Source organism: Protomyctophum parallelum, assembly GCF_964188405.1.
Source record: "Protomyctophum parallelum genome assembly, chromosome: 17".
In the NCBI taxonomy this organism is placed as follows: Eukaryota; Metazoa; Chordata; class Actinopteri; order Myctophiformes; family Myctophidae; genus Protomyctophum; species Protomyctophum parallelum.
In genome coordinates, this window is record NC_139719.1 from 42,865,707 (window position 1) to 42,886,381 (window position 20,675).

Genomic DNA, 20,675 nt, shown 5'->3' on the forward strand with positions numbered 1-20,675 from the left:
TGCCCCCGCCCCCCTGTCAAAAACGGCGAAAATCCCTAAAACAAAATAAAGCAGCAAATGAAAATAAAATAACACTCACCTTTTAGTTTCTCTAATAACAACCTAAAACATGAACCTTGGTTGAAAAAAACTAAAGTTGTCCTTTAAGTTTACTTTAATACAAAAAAAAACATCAAACATGATGATGACAAAAAAATAACTTGAAATTAATGTTGAATTAGTGAATGGGCAAATTTAATTGAATTGCATGTAATACTATTGAAATCTTTTCAGATGTGTAATGCGAATTTATGAAGTGAGAGCGAGAATGTTAATATAATCTCACTTAATTCATGATGATTATAAATCGTATTAATCATTCAACTCATGTTATTAATGTCCTGTTTCTTTCACACTTAGGGGGTTGCACACAAGATTTCACTTCTACTGGTAGAGGGGAAAAGTGAGTGTTCATAATTATTCTATTAAGGGCCTTTCAAACGTGAAGCGATATAATACGCGCCTATACTTCATTTTCAATGAGACCTGCGTTTTTGCGCGGAGCACTGTGGAGCAGTCGCGGGTCAACAACGCAAACATATTTACGTGAGTGTGGTCCCGTGAATTTGACCTGGATTCTGTTGTTGTCGCGCCCCTCTTGAGCAGACCCGGAGGAGACCTGTCGTGGGTCCATGCAGGCGACACCTTGTGTGTTCCTCACTTCCCATTTGAAAGGCCCTTTAAACCTACACAAAGCTATTTTAGAATAGTCTTATACTACTATTATCCGCTCAGATCTCAAGTCAGCAAAGGCATCAACACCATCTATGTGTCCGTCTACAGAAAGCCGCCACCATGAGTACGGACGCAGAGATGGAGCAGTACGGCAAGGCCGCCATTTACCTCCGTAAGCCAGAGAAGGAGAGAATGGAGTCTCAAAGTTCTCCCTTTGACGCCAAAACTGCAGCATATGTGGCGGATAAGGCCGAGCTGTACCTCAAGTGCAAAATCATCAGTAAGGAGGGTGACAAAGTCACCGTGACGACGCTCGACAAGGGAGATGTAGGTGGATCTAAAATAAAATAGTGACATTACAACTGTAATCACACAATTATATTCTGAAGTTGTGCATTTTTATGTTTATTTTTTAGACAAGAACTGTGCCCGAGGCTGACGTCACCCCAATGAACCCTCCCAAGTATGACAAGATTGAGGACATGGCCATGATGACCCACCTCACTGAAGCCACCGTCCTGTATAACCTCAAAGAGCGTTATGCAGCATGGATGATCTACGTAAGCTTTTCTACATGCTGAGAACAGCACAGCGTTGCACCTGTCGATATAGCAAAGAAAGAAACAGACTACAGAGTACAAGTTATATCATCGAGAGAAAATCAATCGAATAACAAATTCAAACTAACTCATGGTTCTGACGTTAACTTGCTCATTAGTTGATGTGACATGCTCAGTGCTCAGTGTTGTATGATATGTTAATGTTCTCTCTCTTCTCCCCTTCAGACCTACTCTGGCCTGTTCTGTGCAACTGTGAACCCCTACAAGTGGCTCCCAGTGTACGACCAGGAAGTTGTGAATGCCTACAGAGGCAAGAAGCGTATTGAGGCTCCACCCCACATCTTCTCTGTCTCTGACAACGCCTATCAGTTCATGCTGATGGGTACGTACTCACAGGACAATGTAAACAAATATAAACCTATAATGCTTTTGTACTGCATGTATCCATGACCAAAAGTTTGCTTTACATTTTACAGATAAAGAGAACCAGTCTGTCTTGATCACGTAAGTTTCCATCATCTACTAGGCATTACAAAAAGAATATTGTACACAAATTCACTAACTGCATTTCTCTGAATGTTTGCATTTATAACCAGTGGAGAATCCGGTGCTGGGAAGACTGTGAACACCAAGCGTGTCATCCAGTACTTTGCAACAGCAGCAAGTGCAGCGGGAGAAAAATCTGCCGCTGATAGTGGTAAAATCAAGGTATACGACATGTTTTTTACTTATATTATGAAAATATATAATGAATTTCAACTTAAAACATGTATATGCAATATAGCAATTCAATTTAAAATAATAGACCATAATAGACCAAATATTAAAGTGGGCGATGTCTGAAACATTCTAGGGGTCACTGGAGGATCAGATTATTGCAGCCAATCCCTTGCTGGAGTCCTATGGTAATGCCAAGACTGTGAGGAATGACAACTCCTCTCGCTTTGTAAGTGTAAATAATTTGACATTTTATGAGAAAACCTGCAATAATTCCACAATGTAGAGGTGATGCAACAAATTGTGCTGTTATCAAACAGGGTAAATTCATCAGAATCCATTTCGGCACAACGGGTAAACTGGCCAGTGCTGATATTGAGACATGTAAGTATGAAGTTCACAGATGATGAATTATTATATATGCCTTCTTTTGAGTATTATATTTTGAGTTATGTACAACCAATTATTAGCCTATAACAAGCAATCAATCAATCAGCATTCACTTTACTTTCTGCTCCTACTGTTGGTGTGAATATTAGTAGTAGTTAGTAGTAGCATCATTATTAATATTATGAGTTAAATGTACAACCCATATAGATCTGCTGGAGAAGTCCAGAGTGACCTACCAGCTTTCTGCAGAGAGAGGTTACCACATCTTTTTCCAGATGATGACCAACCACAAACCTGAGATTATTGGTAAGTGCTGCCAGGATGAATTGATCTATCGCATTGCCAAGGTTTCATCGCGTGCAACCCTCATTTTGAAGAGCCAAATATCTGTAACCGGGCGAGTATAACAGCGAGTATAACAGCGCCTGCTGTCGGCCGTTGAAAAACCTTGTTTTCACCAGAAACAACATCAATTGCGCCGATTTGGAGATACAGGCCATTGAAAGCAGCAGTATACAGTATAAGTGCAAGTGGATGCGCGCACATCTTCAAAATGGCTGTCCCACTTTGACTGTTATGCTAGCGGCAGCTAATGATTCGATCGGATCAAAACATGGATTGAAGAATATAAACGTAGCCTACGGTTCTGGGAGGCTAGACGATTAATTTAATCCTACGGTTACTACGGTTCTGGCGGGCTCCGTGTTAATGATGCTGCAGCCAGAATATAAATTAATGAATAAAAAAAACACAATGTCACTCTTTTTAATCCCTTTTCAGAAATGTGCCTGATCTCCGACAACCCCTACGACTTCCCGTTGATCAGCATGGGTGTGATCGTTGTGGCCAGCATTGACGACAAGGCAGAGCTGGACGCCACTGACGTCAGTGATTATTATTATTATTATTATTATCTTTCCAGTACTCACTGTGCACTGCAGGCAGTTGCTCTACAGAGTGGATTTTCTAATGCAGTGGCTCTCAAAGTTTCCAGACCCACCAAAATAATCCTATTTGAACTGGGGTATTAATAGGTCTCAACAGTCCTTAAATTGTCACTTTAGAAATGACAGTTGAGTTGTGCACAGTTTTACAGGACGTTTGTTAATGTAACGTTAATCTCAATCGTCTGAACACATCTCTGCTTATTGACATCAGGAAGCTATTGACATCCTGGGCTTCAACGGTGAGGAGAAACAATACATCTACAAGTTCACCGGTGCAGTGATGCATCATGGAGTCATGAAGTTCAAGCAGAAGCAGCGTGAGGAGCAGGCTGAACCTGACGGCACAGAGGGTGAGCTGATCTTTATTTATAATAATAGTAGTAGTAGTAGTAGTAGTAGTAGTAGTAGTAGTTTATTATTACTAGTAGTAGTAGTAGTATTTATCATTATCACAGAGGGCGAGCTGCATCTTCAACTAAAGGAATGAAAATGACGCATACATTGTCACAAGTATTGCATTATTTTACTTATAGCCTATTCTAAATGAACTAAGCTAAATATAGTTTAGACTGATGGTAATTGGTTCATCTCTATGCACCCGACATAACCTTGTGTTTACCTTGCTTTCTGCAAATTGCTCTGTTGAATTAGGTTAAATGCCCGCATAGTAAATTGCAAATTGTATGAACATTTCAGAGGCTGACAAGATTGGCTACCTGTTGGGTATCAACTCAGCGGAGATGCTTAAAGCATATTGCTACCCCAGAGTGAAAGTTGGAAATGAGTTTGTCACTAAGGGACAGACTGTGCCACAGGTGAGTAGTACATGATTTCCATGTTCTGATTGCATACACTGATGTACACGCCTTATATGCTCAACACAGCATACACAGTGGCGTGCACAGATAGACACTAGGGGCCCTTTTCCCTCTGGACAGCAATGTGCCCTTTTTTATGCAGCAATGTTCCCTTTTGGAAAATAAAATTGTACAGTGTACATTGTACAGTATGTGGACCATGATGACATTGATCAATTCTTGATAAAAAAGCTTCTAATATATTATTTAGGCCCCAACATCTATAAATATCACACTATTAAGGCAACCGGCCGGTTCCACCCGCTGCACAAGGTGCCCTTTTTCACTTGAGCACCTGCCCCTCTAAATGTCTGTGCACGCCACTGAGCATACACCATTAGAACCATGCCCGGACTGGCCACTTGACGTACAGGGCAGATTGCATTCATATATTTTAGCACATGGAGGGATGTTAAGCGATGGGATTAGGGCTTGTTTGTTTGTGTGTGTCTCGACAGAGTGGGGCGGTAGAGAATCTGCTATCTGCTTAACGGTTGTGGTGGGACGGTCTGGGCCAAATGTGGTATTTTTGACCCAGTCCAGCCCTGATTAGAACTCTAATATCTTTTTTAAGTTATGTCCAGACTGTCTTCTTTAAATAACATGACATTAGTCAAATTGATTAAAATGTATTTATTGAATATTTGATGATAACAAAACAGAATGCAGAGACATGTGAGGTTCCATGAACATCTGATCTGACACGCTATTTTAACAGTATTGTTAAAACCACTGTGTATCCAACCATACAACCCCTCCCGCTCACTCAGAACAACTGTCCTTCCCTAAAACACCCGGGGCAGACTCTTCTCCCTAAAACACCCGGGACAGACTCTTCTCCCTAAAACACCCGGGACAGACTCTTCTCCCTAAAACACCCGGGGCAGACTCTTCTCCCTAATACACCCGGGACAGACTCTTCTCCCTAAAACACCCGGGACAGACTCTTCTCCCTAAAACACCCGGGACAGACTCTTCTCCCTAAAACACCCGGGGCAGACTCTTCTCCCTAAAACACCCGGGACAGACTCTTCTCCCTAAAACACCCGGGACAGACTCTTCTCCCTAAAACACCCGGGACAGACTCTTCTCCCTAAAACACCCGGGGCAGACTCTTCTCCCTAAAACACCCGGGACAGACTCTTCTCCCTAAAACACCCGGGGCAGACTCTTCTCCCTAAAACACCCGGGACAGACTCTTCTCCGTAAAACACCCGGGGCAGACTCTTCTCCCTAAAACACCCAGGACAGACTCTTCTCCCTAAAACACCCGGGGCAGACTCTTCTCCCGCCTTGGCTTCCCACCAGTGGAATGAACTCCATTGCACTTATAATTGCAGAATCGCTCCCAATCGCCGCATTCTGAAGACTTAACTCTTCACACTTGCCCTAGCCTTGACGACCTTGTAGGCTTATGCAGATTTAGATGTTGTCACGTGGACAGATGCCAAGTTCATCTATAGACCTGGCTGGCATTCTATCATGTGTATAGTTGAATGTAGAGGTTTTGATGTTGTTTTAGATTATACTGTTAAGACTGAGGCTATAGGTTGGTGGTTTACCTCATGATTTCCTTGTTTACTGTCAATCCCTCAGTGTCTGCTAAATGCCTAAATTGTTAATAGTGAATTGTGTAATTCACACCATTACTAATAATGTTCCTATTTCATTAGGTCGCTAACTCAGTGGGTGCCTTGGCCAAGTCCATCTATGAGAAGCTGTTCTTGTGGATGGTCATTAGGATCAACGAGATGCTGGACACCAAGCAGCAGAGAAACTTCTACATTGGTGTGCTGGACATCGCTGGTTTTGAAATCTTTGATGTAAGCATATTATGGACTTTTATTTAATTTGTATTTATTTTTTAAGTGTGAGACTAATTCTCTTTGTCACAATTTGACCTATACATACACAATTGGGCTAATGATGTTTCCACTCACAGTTCAACACCCTGGAGCAGCTGTGCATCAACTTCACCAATGAGAAACTGCAACAGTTTTTCAACCACACCATGTTTGTTCTGGAACAAGAAGAGTACATGAAAGAAGGAATTCCCTGGGATCTCGTTGACTTCGGCATGGACTTGGCTGTCTGCATTGAGCTCATTGAGAAGGTATACACTTAATATTACCTTATTATATATGATCATATACTTGGCTGTCTGCATTGAGCTCACTGAGAAGGTATTACACATATTTTGTGCTTTAATTTAATGGACATGATGTTAATATTATTGTTTTTGTCATCGTCTCCTTTACAAAGCCCTTGGGCATCTTCTCCATCCTTGAAGAGGAGTGCATGTTCCCGAAGGCTTCAGACAAAACCTTCTGTGACAAGTTGCACGGCACGCATCTTGGAAAGTGTAAAGCCTTTGAGAAGCCAAAGCCCGCCAAAGGCAAGGGCGAGGCCCACTTCTCCCTGGTCCACTACGCTGGAACTGTGGACTACAGGTTAGCAGAACCTTATACATTATATGTTAGTATGGCATATGTCATGTTACTTTTACTGTAAGTTATAAACCTAACCTAACCTCCTAACCTCTGTGGACTACAGCATCACAGGATGGCTGGAGAAGAACAAGGACCCGCTGAACGACTCTGTGGTGCAGCTCTACCAGAAGTCTTCAATTAAAGTGCTGGCTGTGTTGTATCCTGCTCCTGAGCCTGAAGGTATGTATAGATTAATATGAATAGAATACTATGACATAATGTTTTATATGCTCCTCCTTTGCCTGACGGTGTTGTCATGGTGTGCTGAGCAGCAGCGAGCACACTATAGATTTATCCCCAAAACTTTGGCACCTTACCCCTTCTACATGCTTTTCAAACTGTAAACAATTCAGCTTAATGAGCGTTGCGCCTGTCAGACATGCACAGAGCTTAGAGTATACTGTATATGAATAGAGAGGGCACCCGAGTTCTCCTTCCAGGATTCGGAGTCCCTGTGGTCGGGACTGATGCGCTTCCTCAGTGTACATAGAAAGCAGATCCAATTCACCGCCAAACCATAATAAATATATTGCTCATTTTACATTCAATAAATGTTCTATGCATTCGTGAGTTGTCCCGACAGAACTGAATAAGCGAGCCCACATTAAATCAGAAACAATATTTTCAAGTTAATTTATTCTTGTTCAGACCTTTGGTTCAACCTTGGTTGTTGATGAAGTGCTATAGAAATAAACTTTGATTTGATGATTCTATGGAATATAAACAGATAACACAAAGAAGGGAGGCAAGAAGAAGGGTGGTTCCATGCAGACCGTGTCTAGTGCTTTCAGGGTAAGAACATTTATTCATTATTATCAACATTAGATTGATGTTAGAATGAAGAATTATTATTATTATTATTATTATTAACATGATCTATGTAAGAAATAGGCAATGTTGGAATTAAAAATGTTCTGTATCACCAGTTGTGAGCTTGTAGATCAGATATCTTTGAATGGCTGAAGTTTAAAATTGTGCTTAAGTGTTTAACGTACAGTATATGTTTTAGTACAATCTATATTGAATCTGTAGTGTAACTATTATATAAAGTGTTCAAATATTTATAGTGGAGGAAAAAGTACAACATTGTATCACTTTTTGAGTGGTAAAACCACTCCAAAGAACAGCAATGTCCGTGTTAACCTATGTATGTTACTATGAGTACCAGTAGGGGCAAAAGTGGTGCTGTTGTGCCAAAAACAGAGAGAGAGAGTGCTGCACTGTTGCCTGCTAATGAGAGAGAGAGAGAGAGACAGAGAGAGGGGTAGGGGGAGAGGGAGAGGGGAGAGGGGAGTTGCACCACTCAGTTCACACGGGTGTGGTTTTAAAAAGCCTACATGGTTCTTTTATTTCTCAATAGGCTAACTTGGGGTTGCTGATGACCAACTTGAGGAGCACTCATCCTCACTTTGTGCGTTGCCTGATTCCCAACGAGTCCAAGACTCCAGGTAAACACAGGGGAAAACGAATAAATAAACAAATGTTGACATAAACATTCTGTCTGGAGTCTCTGAACTGTATGGAGCTCACCTGTTATGACAGCCTGTGTTGACCTCATCAAACCCTGTACACTCAAGACATGCTCCTTATATGGGAATTACAGAGTTCATTCCATGTTTATCTGATCCCCCATGCCAAAGCGCCAGCGCTCGCCCATCAGTCTGCCGTCAACGAGGCGGATGTGTGAAAGGGCGAGGTCGCTTCTCGCCCGCAGGCGTCCTACTGGTAATAATAATAATAACATCTTTACAGGCCTGATGGAGAACTTCCTGGTCATCCACCAGCTGAGGTGTAACGGTGTGCTGGAGGGCATCAGGATCTGTAGAAAGGGCTTCCCCAGCAGGATCCCATACGCTGACTTCAAGCAGAGGTATTCATTCCTTCTCCCAGAATCTTTTAGCTCCAAACCTATTAACGGGAGGGACACAAAATGACCATGAACTTCTGCAAAACAGGTACAAAGTACTGAACGCCAGCGCATGTCCCGATGGCGCATTCATGGACAACAAGAAAGCTTCAGAGAAGCTGCTTGGGTCCATCGACGTTCCCGTTGATGAGTACAAGTTTGGGCACACCAAGGTAAATACACTCTGATTTAAGCAATATTACACGAGAGGCTGTGCTTTACTGTGATTATTGGCATGATCAGTGATGAGGCATGGTCGAGTTCAGCAAGCATCTGAAGTAAATTTGACTGAGACATTAAATAGTACCTGTTGATTCAAAGTTGCAGCACTCTTTCACAGAGGCCACACCACAACACAGCTGAGCTGTCAAAGCCGCCCGGGGGAGTGGGAGGAATTCCAATATGTGCTCCGTCGTACGACTGTGTAACTGATCTACAGGCTTCCGACGCGGTGCGGTGGCGACGCGTTGTGAACTTAGCTATTAGCTATTTTCGCTGCACGATAGCGCAATATATAAAATGCAACGGGCTGTTAAGTGTTAACCACTCCAATAGTATAACGAAATTCTCCTTCTTGTCCTCTTCCAACCATTTATCAAAAGTAAGTTGGTTCTCTGGTGGGCTTTTAACTTGCTTGAAGGGACAGTTTGGGACAGCGCAGCTGTGCCATATATGGTCTAATCATGTGCAGAGTGATATATTGATGTGACTATAGGCCTAGTGCCATCATGCTGGTTTGAACCACGGGTTGCTATTTCAACCAATCAGATTGCTTCGTCGGAACTAGCTGTGGTATAATCTGGTTTAACATCATGCACACACCGAGGTAAACACACTGTGAATCTGGTTTTAACATACGTATTTGGACAGAGGACTAAAAGTAGTTGTTTAGTTACAGTCTTTGTAACGTTGTGTTCAGGTGTTCTTTAAAGCTGGTCTGCTGGGGACGCTGGAGGAGATGCGAGATGAAAAGCTGTTTGCTCTGGTCACCATGACTCAGGCTCTCGCACGAGCTTTCCTCATGAGGCGGGAGTTTGTCAAGATGATGGTCAGAAGGTACTATGAAAGCATAATTTATTATATAATTTGTAAGTACACTTAGCCTACTATTCAATTCAATTATGTTATAGTGTCCATACCGTACTTCTTCCAACTCTGTCCACAATCATGACACAGTTCAACCGTTTTTCCACAGAGAGGCCGTTTTCACCATCCAGTTCAACCTCCGCTCGTTCGTCAATGTGAAGAACTGGCCATGGATGAAGGTCTACTACAAGATCAAGCCTCTCCTGCAGAGCGCCGAGACTGAGAAGGAGCTGGCCAACATGAAGGAGAACTTCGAGAAGATGACGGTTGACCTGGCTGCTGCCCTGGCCAAGAAGAAGGACCTAGAGGAGAAGCTCGTGGGTCTGACGCAGGAAAGGAATAACCTCCTGTCGGCATCGACATCAGTAAGTATACTGGATATTTTACAATTCCCTCCCTCAGATCACAAAGCTGTACTTTTTCCACACAAGTCTTTTACAGTAGTAGTCTGTACCCCCCCCCCCCCCCCCCCCCCAACAGTCAACTGCAAAAGAATGTCTTTCCCAGAACAAAATGCTGACATGTTTCCTCCCTTGTGTTTTCATTGACAACCAGGGAGACGAGGCTCTGAACGACGCTGAGGAGAGGTGTGAGGGTCTTATTAAAAGTAAGATCCAGTTGGAGGCAAAGCTCAAAGAGACGACTGAGAGACTGGAGGACGAGGAGGAGATCAATGCAGAGCTGACGGCCAAGAAGAGGAAACTGGAAGATGAATGCTCTGAGCTCAAGAAGGACATTGATGACCTGGAGCTCACCTTGGCCAAAGTGGAGAAAGAGAAGCACGCCACTGAGAACAAGGTTCAACATTATACACTCTAGTCATCTTATCAAGTTATACCACAATAATGATCCATTCACGGTTTTACACTCTGTCTATCTTATCAAGTTATAGACATAATGATCCATTCATTCTGCTTCTATCAGGTGAAGAACCTGACTGAGGAGATGGCCTCTCAAGATGAAGGTCTTGCTAAGCTGACCAAGGAGAAGAAGGCACTCCAAGAGGCCCATCAGCAGACCCTGGATGACCTGCAGGCAGAGGAAGACAAAGTCAACACTCTGACCAAGGCCAAGACCAAGCTGGAGCAGCAAGTTGATGATGTGAGTGTTACCAAAGTGAAGCACATGTTTTGAATACATTATATGTTTATTGTTTCACTGAATGATGACTTACACATAATGTATCATTGTGCAGCTGGAAGGTTCTCTGGAGCAAGAGAAGAAGCTCCGCATGGACCTGGAGAGAACCAAGAGGAAGCTGGAGGGTGATATGAAACTGGCCCAGGAAGCCGTCATGGATCTGGAGAATGACAAGCAACAGTCTGATGAGAAGCTTAAGAAGTAATGTGGACAAACTATATTAATATTTCATATTAATAATAATAACAATATGAAAAGACAAGGACAAAAACTATGGCTAAAATATGATGTACTGTATTCCACAGGAAGGACTTTGAAGTATCCCAGCTTCTGAGTAAGATTGAGGATGAGCAATCTTTGGGGGCCCAGCTGCAGAAGAAGATCAAGGAACTCCAGGTATTTATTTTTCTCCATCTTCTTTAAAATCATTGATAATAAGTAAGTGTGAATTAGGATTTTAACATGTCCATTCATTTGAAAAGGCTCGTATTGAAGAACTGGAGGAGGAGATCGAGGCAGAGCGTGCTGCTCGTGCTAAGGTTGAGAAGCAGAGAGCTGATCTCTCCAGGGAACTTGAGGAGATCAGTGAGAGGCTGGAGGAGGCCGGAGGAGCCACCGCCGCTCAGATCGAGATGAACAAGAAGCGCGAGGCTGAGTTCCAGAAGCTGCGTCGTGACCTCGAAGAGTCCACCCTGCAGCACGAGGCCACCGCTTCTGCTCTCCGTAAGAAACAGGCGGACAGCGTCGCAGAGCTGGGCGAGCAGATCGACAACCTCCAGCGCGTCAAGCAGAAACTGGAGAAGGAGAAGAGTGAATACAAGATGGAGATCGATGACCTGTCCAGCAACATGGAGGCTGTTGCTAAGGCAAAGGTATGATGAAATGCCTTTGTATAATATACATCTAATTACAGTAAACATAGCATAATGTTTGGATAGTTTCAACGAAGCTTTCCCCACATTAACAGAAAAGACACTAGCATGCATCAACCATAAGGGTTTAAGTGATTAATAAGGCTTGTTAGATGAAACAGTGCAGTGCTGTTCTCTCCTCATAGCTAATGATGGCCAACCCAGTGATGCATAAGAAAAAACATCTCCAACAGGACTGGCTTCACTGTTCAAACCGAAGCAATGAACCAATCAGAAAAAGAAGATGATTGAATTTGTCCAATGTTCATTTGCAGGGAAATCTTGAGAAGATGGCACGCACCCTTGAGGACCAACTTAGTGAAATCAAGGCCAAGGCTGATGAGAACTTCCGCCAGCTCAATGATGTTGGGGCTCAGAAAGCGAGACTGTTGACAGAGAACGGTAAGTTTACTTTGTCTACAAGGTTTGTTCATGGTAGCAAATTGACCATAGTTTGAATATTTGTTCATTTCAAACAAATCATCTCCAATTTCTACCTAGGTGAGTTTGGTCGTCTACTGGAGGAGAAGGAAGCTCTCGTCTCTCAGCTCACCAGAGGCAAGCAGGCCTCCACCCAGCAGATTGAGGAGTTGAAGAGACTCGTTGAAGAGGAGGTTAAGGTGAGGAATAGACACCGGAATAGACCTATTTAGGCCTAGTTTATTGTTTTGTATTTTTTTTTTTTTAATTTTCTATTTGTATCCAGCTGACATTATTTTGTCGTTGTCGTTTTTCGTCTGACAGGCAAAGAATGCCCTTGCCCACGCTGTGCAATCAGCTCGCCATGACTGTGACCTTCTGAGGGAACAGTTTGAAGAGGAGCAGGAAGCCAAGGCTGAGCTGCAGCGTGGAATGTCCAAGGCCAACGCTGAGGTGTGTCAGTGGAGGAGCAAGTATGAGACTGACGCTGTCCAACGCACTGAGGAGCTGGAGGAAGCTAAGTAAGTCATCAGGGTTTCTACACCAGGGTTTCTCAAACATCTTTTTTGTGTCGAGGACCCCCAAATTGATACTTGGCCGCGGACCACCCTCTGCAAAGGTTTTCTTCCAGGGATGCCCAGGAGAGAGTATTTACGTTAAATAAAACTAATTCCAATCAGTTTGAAAAACATCCATGTGTTCAGTAGTTAGACCGTTTTGAAGATGAAATGGTGGTCGTGCCAAAAGTGGAACAATACACGGAAGATAAACATGAGGAAGAGCAAAACGTCTCTAGCGTGGAAGAGGGTGGGAGGAGATCTTTGCAACCATGTGTATCCTTGCGTCTCCCTGCACAGGTTGTCATAGGTCATGGGTTAGCCAAAAGTGCCACCTAGTGTAAGAATAAAAAATAAACATCAAACATACAATATGTTCTTGGCAGGGAGGGACATTGAAAAAAAGATGTCCAAAGACTATTGGCAGCAAGTTAACTTCCTCAGCTGGGGACCCCCTGGATCCCACCAAGGACTCCTGGGGGACCCCGCGGACCCCACTTTGAGAACCAATGTTTTACACCGACAGGCATCACAAAGTATTGCCCACAATAATTTGATTCCATTCGACACTGATCAACAGGAAGAAGCTCGCCCAGCGTCTTCAGGAAGCTGAGGAAGCAATCGAGGCTGTGAATTCCAAGTGTGCCTCTCTGGAGAAAACCAAACAGAGACTCCAGGGTGAAGTGGAAGACCTCATGGTTGATGTGGAGAGGGCCAACGGTTTAGCCGCCAACCTCGACAAGAAACAGAGGAACTTCGATAAGGTGCTTTGACATTCATTATTTTAAAATAAGTGTGGTTAATGGTGGTGCAGGTCCTTAAAGTGGGGTAAAATGACACGTTTCATTACATTACTGTGCAGGTCTTGGCAGAATGGAAGCAGAAGTTTGAAGAGGGACAGGCAGAACTGGAAGGAGCTCAGAAAGAGGCTCGTTCTCTCAGCACTGATATGTTTAAGATGAAGAACTCCTACGAGGAATCTCTGGACCAACTGGAGACCATGAAGCGTGAAAACAAGAACCTGCAACGTGAGTCTTTCTTTTGATAGCAGTTCATATTTTAGCTTCAATATTGTTTTACATATTTCTTCTGAGCCAAAGGCTTATGTTGTTTTTTAATTGTTTAAAATGTTCAAGATAAGTGTGGATTAAAGGCTAGACCAACTTTATTCAAATGCAACTACACAGTACTCTGAATACGGAAAAGTTCCTAAGTCATTATTTTCAACCAACTGCAGAGGAGATCTCAGACCTGACTGAACAGATTGGTGAGACTGGAAAGAGCATCCATGAGCTGGAGAAGGGCAAGAAGCAGGTGGAGACAGAGAAGGCAGAGATCCAGACAGCCCTGGAGGAGGCTGAGGTAACGCTGCAGAACAATTCTATAGTGCAGCGACCCCACATAAGTGACTTTAAATGTGTTTGATCCCAGCTCAGGCCTGAAAATTAAGATCTTACCTCCTATGCCAAAGCACCAGCGCTCACCCAGCAGTCTGCTGTCACCCAGGCGGATGCGTGCATGCACTGATATTTTTATCCTGTATTACATTTCAGGGTACTTTGGAGCACGAGGAGTCCAAGATTCTTCGTGTGCAGCTGGAGCTCAACCAGATCAAGGGTGAGGTCGACAGGAAGCTGGCAGAGAAGGATGAAGAGACGGAGCAGATCAAGAGGAACAGCCAGAGGGTCATTGACTCCATGCAGGGCACTCTGGACGGTGAGGTCAGGAGCAGGAACGATGCCCTGAGGGTCAAGAAGAAGATGGAGGGAGACCTGAACGAGATGGAGGTTCAGCTGAGTCACGCCAACCGCCAGGCTGCTGAGGCCCAGAAGCAACTGAGGAACGTCCAGGGACAGCTTAAGGTGCAAACCATAGTAGTTTGTTAGACAGAGACAGAGACATCTTCAAACAGAGGAGCTGCTCTGAAAAAAAATGGTCACATTCTGATGTTTCTCCTCACCACTTAAAATGTGATTTCATTTAGGATGCCCAACTGCACCTTGACGATGCTCTCAGAGGCGGAGAAGACCTGAAGGAGCAAGCTTCCATGGTGGAGCGTAGGAACGGCCTCATGGTGGCAGAGATCGAGGAGCTGAGGGTGGCTCTGGAACAGACAGAGAGAGGCCGCAAAGTGGCTGAGCAAGAACTGGTAGATGCTAGTGAGCGCGCTGGACTGTTGCACTCTCAGGTACGCAAGTTAATTTAAAAAAATTCAATATTCAGAATTAAACAAATATTTACATCATGCTTACTTATATTGTTCAACTGAATCTTTATTTCAGAACACAAGCCTTTTGAACACCAAGAAGAAGCTTGAGGCTGACCTGGGCCAGGTCCAAGGTGAAGTGGACGACTCTGTTCAAGAAGCAAGGAATGCTGAGGACAAGGCCAAGAAGGCCATCACTGATGTAAGTTAGGATGCCCTACCATTATCTATTAGTGTACTGTTAACATACTTATCTATTAGTATACTATTAACATACTTAGATATTAGATATCCTCATGTCATGCTTCATAATAACACAATACAATGCAACATGACTTTCCAGGCTGCTATGATGGCCGAGGAGCTGAAGAAGGAACAGGACACCAGCTCTCACCTTGAGAGGATGAAGAAGAACCTGGAGGTCACAGTGAAGGACCTGCAGCACCGTCTAGATGAGGCTGAGAACCTGGCCATGAAGGGAGGCAAGAAGCAGCTCCAGAAACTGGAGGGCAGAGTAAGGTGTAGTTTACTTCAACACGGCTTATAGTCATAGACAATGACATATGAAGAGATAACCTCATAATGTATCATTCAACTGTGCAGGTGAAGGAGCTGGAGGCAGAGGTCGAAAATGCAGGGAAAGGTGGAGCAGATGCCATTAAAGGTGTCCGCAAGTACGAGAGGAGAGTGAAGGAGCTGACATACCAGGTACTGTATACCATGTTCACTTTAATGACCATCATTCCTCTGACAAAAATAATAGATTGCACGAGCATACAACTAATGTTATTAATTCACTCTGACTTCAGACTGAAGAGGACAAGAAGAATGTTGCCAGGCTTCAGGATCTGGTGGACAAACTGCAGCTGAAGGTGAAGGGCTACAAGAGATCGGCTGAGGAAGCGGTAAGACACATTTACATGGTGATGAATGTTCCCTTGAGGCTGCCATGGCCATAGTACTGTTGGCATAGTTAGTAAGGTTAGTAATGGTCGAGCTAACCGGAGGTCGTACCAATGCCACAGCCATGATCACACCATTCCAATGAGAACCTGTCCATCCTCATTCTCATTTATAATGGTCCCAATGCACTCACACCGGGTGGTCCACTGTTTAAGCCACGACCACACTTTACAATTTTCTGACATTGTTTTGTTTGGATTATAATTGCAAGCTCCTCTTTTCAAAAACTGAGGCTTTGAACCATCTCTATCATATTGTAGGAGGAGGCAGCCAACTCTCACCTGACCAAGTGTAGAAAGGTTCAGCATGAGCTGGAGGAGGCAGAGGAGCGTGCTGACATCGCTGAATCTCAGGTCAACAAGATGAGAGCTAAAGGTCGTGACGCCAAGGTAATACATGTTCAATCATTTTATTAAGATGATTATCCTTAACTAAGATTTAACTATCAGAATAATCTTCATCATCACATCACAAGTAAAAAAGTGGGTGTAATTTGTTTTTGTGCATAGTCCTAAGAACTACTAGTTTTGATGTTTAATAGTATATTCCTCTCTTTTACAGGGAAAAGATGCTGAATAAGTTATCCAATTCAAGTCACCGTGAAAAGTCATAAAATATGACCCATTGTATTCAATAAATGTTGCAACAAAATAATGTTGTTGTTTCTTTCATTCAGTCAGTCAGGTTTGTCAGAGTATTCCAACTCACATGTCTGTCCACTAGTATTTTGTAAACCCATTGCAGTGTATTTTGTTTTCCATTTCCAAAACTAGCAAGGCGTTTGTCAAGTAAGACCAAACTGACCGACTAATTGATATCATGTGAGCGGTCAAACTAGGGGTTTGATTCTGATTCTGACAGAACCTTTTTGGGGGGACATAGAACCTGGGGAACATAGAACCTGGGGGACATAGAACCTGGGGAACATAGAACCTGGGGGACATAGAACCTGGGGAACATAGAACCTGGGGAACATAGAACCTGGGGAACATAGGGAGGACCCCTGCCCGGATACTTCTCAGTTGGCCAATAGAGCGTCGCAGTCCCGGCCCCCTCGAGAGACGTGGAAAATAAATCCCGTTCATTTTCCTCATAGACTTTTCGGAAAGTATTTATTTAAAGACGTTTACGCCGCGGACAAAGCCAACACTTGTCGTGACATGAGAAATCGTAAATGAGAAATGAGAAATCGTAAATGATAAAATGAGAAATCGTAAATGAGAAATCGTAAATGAGAAATGAGAAATCGTAAATGAGAAATCGTAAATGAGAAATGAGAAATCGTAAATGAGAAATCGCATCCATAGACATTTAAATATGTCTATGGATGCAAAGCTGTTCATTTCCAATGGAAGCCAGCAGCATGACCATTGCAGGCACGGAGCCAGGAATCCTTTATGATTAAGGCCTAGCATATAGTACGCCGGGGTAGACAGCCGCCCACTCGGGCTGGTCAAAAGGGTCATATTTGGGGACTATCCAACATAATTATGCAATAATGTAGTTCTCAGTGGACACGATTGCTCTGATAAATTGTCCAATTAACTGCGACATCCAGCATTAATAGAAATATAGAGAGGGCTCGTAGTAGAAATCATGCCATATTGACACGCTGTCGCTGTTTTCAAAGTGCAGAGTGAGACTGAGATCATCAGCCTCTCCTTTTATGAATACATCTTGATTCCTTTTTTTTACGAGAAAAAAACTTCACCATATACTTCACAAGAGATCTGTTATTTTAATGGTATATTCGGTATCAGGGACATGCACAGGGACATGCACAGAGAGGGCACATTTGGACAATAGCGAAAATAGCAGATCTACAAGCTCACAACAAGTCACGCTGCGACACGTTGATAGCTTGTAAATCAGCTATTTTCAGGGCGCAACCCAGCACTCTTTAGCTAGTCGATATGCGATGTAACGACATGGATTTCAGGGGTAAAAGGGCAGGGGCTGAAGCCACCTTTGATGTCTATGTGTGCATGTCCCTGTTCGGTAGCATTCATCTGGACATAGTTAAGGGGAAGGTCATTGCTGCTACTGTCCTGCAGCCTTATCACTGAGGAGACTACAGCCTTTAGTTTAAACCTTCCCTCAGCCCTGCTTTCTTAGAATGGTGGTATAATAGCTCCCCCTGCAGGTTATACTGTACAAAATCCATACATACAGGAGTCCTGGACAGCTTGAGTACTCGACCGCATGCAGTAATTGTCTCCACCAGGCCGAAGGCATGGGGGGAGAGTATGTTTTGCACTCCGTCCGTCCGTCCGTGTGTGTGTGTGTGTGTGTGTGTGTGTCCGTGAGCACCGGCATCGGCCACCGTTAACCCGGTCGATGCCAAATTTTGCACACACATTCCCTGGATGCCAACGATGAACCTCTGCCCCAAACTTTCCAGAACGGCCTGTTATAGCGCCACCAGGAGGCCGCTTTGTGCAAAACAACCCGGTCGATGCCAAATTTTGCACACACACTCCCTGGATGCCAACGATGAACCTCTGCCCCAAAATTTCCAGAACGGCCTGTTATAGCGCCACCAGGAGGCCGCTTTGTGTAAAACAAGTTTTTGCACAGTACACCTACAGATTTTGTCCAAACATTGCGCAAATTGGTACACAGTCTCTCTACAGCCATTCAACGAAACCGGTCTTTCAGATTTCTCAGACTCCATCCTGATTGGTTAAGATTGGCTTCCAAAGTTCACAGGAGTGCTCAGTTTCAAACGAAATGCTGCAAATCATGAACACATCGCGTGATTTCCGTGAAATTGTGCACGCACATTCCCACTAGGCCGAGGAAGAAATGCCACATGAAAATTTTCAACTCAGCCTCAAGGTGGCGCTATAACTGGCCGAAAAGTGTTTTTACCTCTAATTTACTTTTGTTGGCCTTTTATCCAACCACCAGATGAAGGCAAGCTGCAATGTCCTACTTTCCTATCCTGGTGGAGACCTGTGCCCAGAAGGGAACTTTTTCTAGTTCTTTTTCATTTTATCGTCTACTCAGGCTTATGTGAACAGCCCAAAAGTACAAAACCATGGCACCATATCAGTTTTTAAGTTGCTTCATTCAGTAATTAGATATTTGATATTCATATTTGCCTCCACCAATCTGCAGACTTCAGAGGACCCACTGCAGGAGGGAGGATGGCACAGTCAGTAGTGCTGTCGCCTCACAGCTCACAGTCCCCCCCCCCCCCCCCCGCACACACCCGCCCTCGTAACCCTGAAATGTAGTGTACGGAGAATATAATATAATCATCATCATCATCATCACCTTTATTTATACTCGGAAATACAGTTTAGGGCAAGGCCTCATTTTCAATGTAGCCGAGGTTACAATACACAAAATACAGTAAAAAACAATACATCCAACACAATACATTATAAATCAGGATAAATTACAAAGGAACTGTATGCAGAACAACCAATCAATCAAATAAAACAAATCAATTGAAGCAGGAGCAATCACGGTGAAAAATGTTCTGGAGCATTCCTTTGAACTGACCGAAAGATGGCAGGGGGCTCATTCCACGAAGTTGGGCCACTGACAGAGAAAGCTGCGTAATAATATTGCGTTTTGTGTATTTGAACCATGGTCATACATTTTCTCTTAGCAAAATGACAAGGTTTGATCATAGGGGGAGCTGTGGGGCTAAGGTATGTGAGCAATAGTTCCAGATATAGTTCCAATTCCAGGAAGTGAACTGGAAGTGAACAAGGAACAGGAAGTGAGGCGCCGAGCTTGGGTTCCATTTTGAGGCAGTTAGAAGAGGGTTTGGTATGGTTGTTACTGTTTGTCAAACACACTCTTTGTAAGCCAATTACTAAGCAACATTCAGAATTGAACTCGAACCGATACGCAGGTTGACCGAAGAACTTTGGATGGGAAAGTTTGGTTGGACATTTCTGAAGCTCTCTAAGCGAACAATTCAGCGTCTGTGAACAAAGGAACCAGCAGAGGACTCCTGACTTAAAGGTTGGGCGAGAAGCAGATACTTTTCTTTTTTCCAGTGAGCAATGCATTGTCTTTTTTTTATATAACTTTGGGGACTACTTTAGGTAACAAAAGAGAGGATCTACAATGTACTTTTTGGGGATTACTTTTCTCAACACAATACAGTTAGTTTCCAATGTAACTGACTTACTGTCGCAGGTACAGGACCTTTTGTTTCTTTATTTTATTTAATATAAATCAGACATATAACTTTATGGTTCTGATTGTTATACAATGCCAGAGTGCAAAAATAGCCGACCGACTGGTAGATCTGCTATTGTCACTATATTTGTATAGTCTTATTTCCCCAGCTTTTGGTGTTTGTGTAAAGTTTGTAAACACAAACATTGAAGACAAAAGTGAGGACGGAAAAGTGACGACATACATTTTGATTGGCCGGAATAACATTAGTGATGATTTGCTTGGCTGAACACGGGATGTGATGTATGATGATGTAAGATTGCCCCTCACTTCACACAGGTGTGATTTTCTTTTAAAGTTTTATTATAGGTTTATAATCGCTCATTCATCGATTGATTTTGTGGCGGTCCGCCACCTACTTAATTGATTGATTGATTGAAGTATTTGAAGTACATTTCAACCACAACTCAATACAAAAAAACTGTTAACTGTGAGTGGACGACCCAATAAAGCACTTGTTTACAAGAGGGTCCACCTTTTTCAATTCATCATAATAATAATAATCATCATACAGAGAGGATGAGTTGGGGATTTGCGAATGTAAGACTGAACAGTTCCGAGAGAGAACAGTAGGGGATGCAAGACGAGAGGAAGTGAGGGATGAGAGAGAGC

The 20,675-nt window shown here is 43.3% G+C and overlaps 1 protein-coding gene across 1 annotated transcript; it reads left to right on the forward strand.

Moving 5' to 3' along the window:
• Positions 1–398: 398 nt before the first annotated feature.
• LOC310874781 (myosin heavy chain, fast skeletal muscle-like) lies at positions 399–16,442 on the forward strand (the record flags this gene model as incomplete). Its single annotated transcript, XM_083787645.1, has 41 exons — positions 399–442; positions 823–1,041; positions 1,131–1,274; positions 1,500–1,656; positions 1,751–1,778; positions 1,871–1,982; positions 2,128–2,220; positions 2,312–2,375; positions 2,589–2,687; positions 3,162–3,265; positions 3,540–3,678; positions 4,025–4,143; positions 5,859–6,008; positions 6,128–6,298; positions 6,448–6,635; positions 6,739–6,854; positions 7,402–7,466; positions 8,035–8,122; positions 8,427–8,544; positions 8,630–8,753; positions 9,500–9,636; positions 9,776–10,031; positions 10,222–10,464; positions 10,591–10,767; positions 10,862–11,007; positions 11,112–11,202; positions 11,289–11,678; positions 11,993–12,119; positions 12,219–12,337; positions 12,462–12,658; positions 13,275–13,458; positions 13,557–13,722; positions 13,932–14,056; positions 14,248–14,556; positions 14,679–14,882; positions 14,977–15,102; positions 15,244–15,414; positions 15,504–15,608; positions 15,710–15,805; positions 16,124–16,252; positions 16,425–16,442. The coding sequence occupies exons 2-41, from the start codon at positions 835–837 to the stop codon at positions 16,440–16,442; spliced, it is 5,802 nt and encodes a 1,933-aa protein (XP_083643771.1). The 5' UTR covers positions 399–442; positions 823–834.
• Between the last annotated feature and the right edge of the window lie 4,233 nt (positions 16,443–20,675).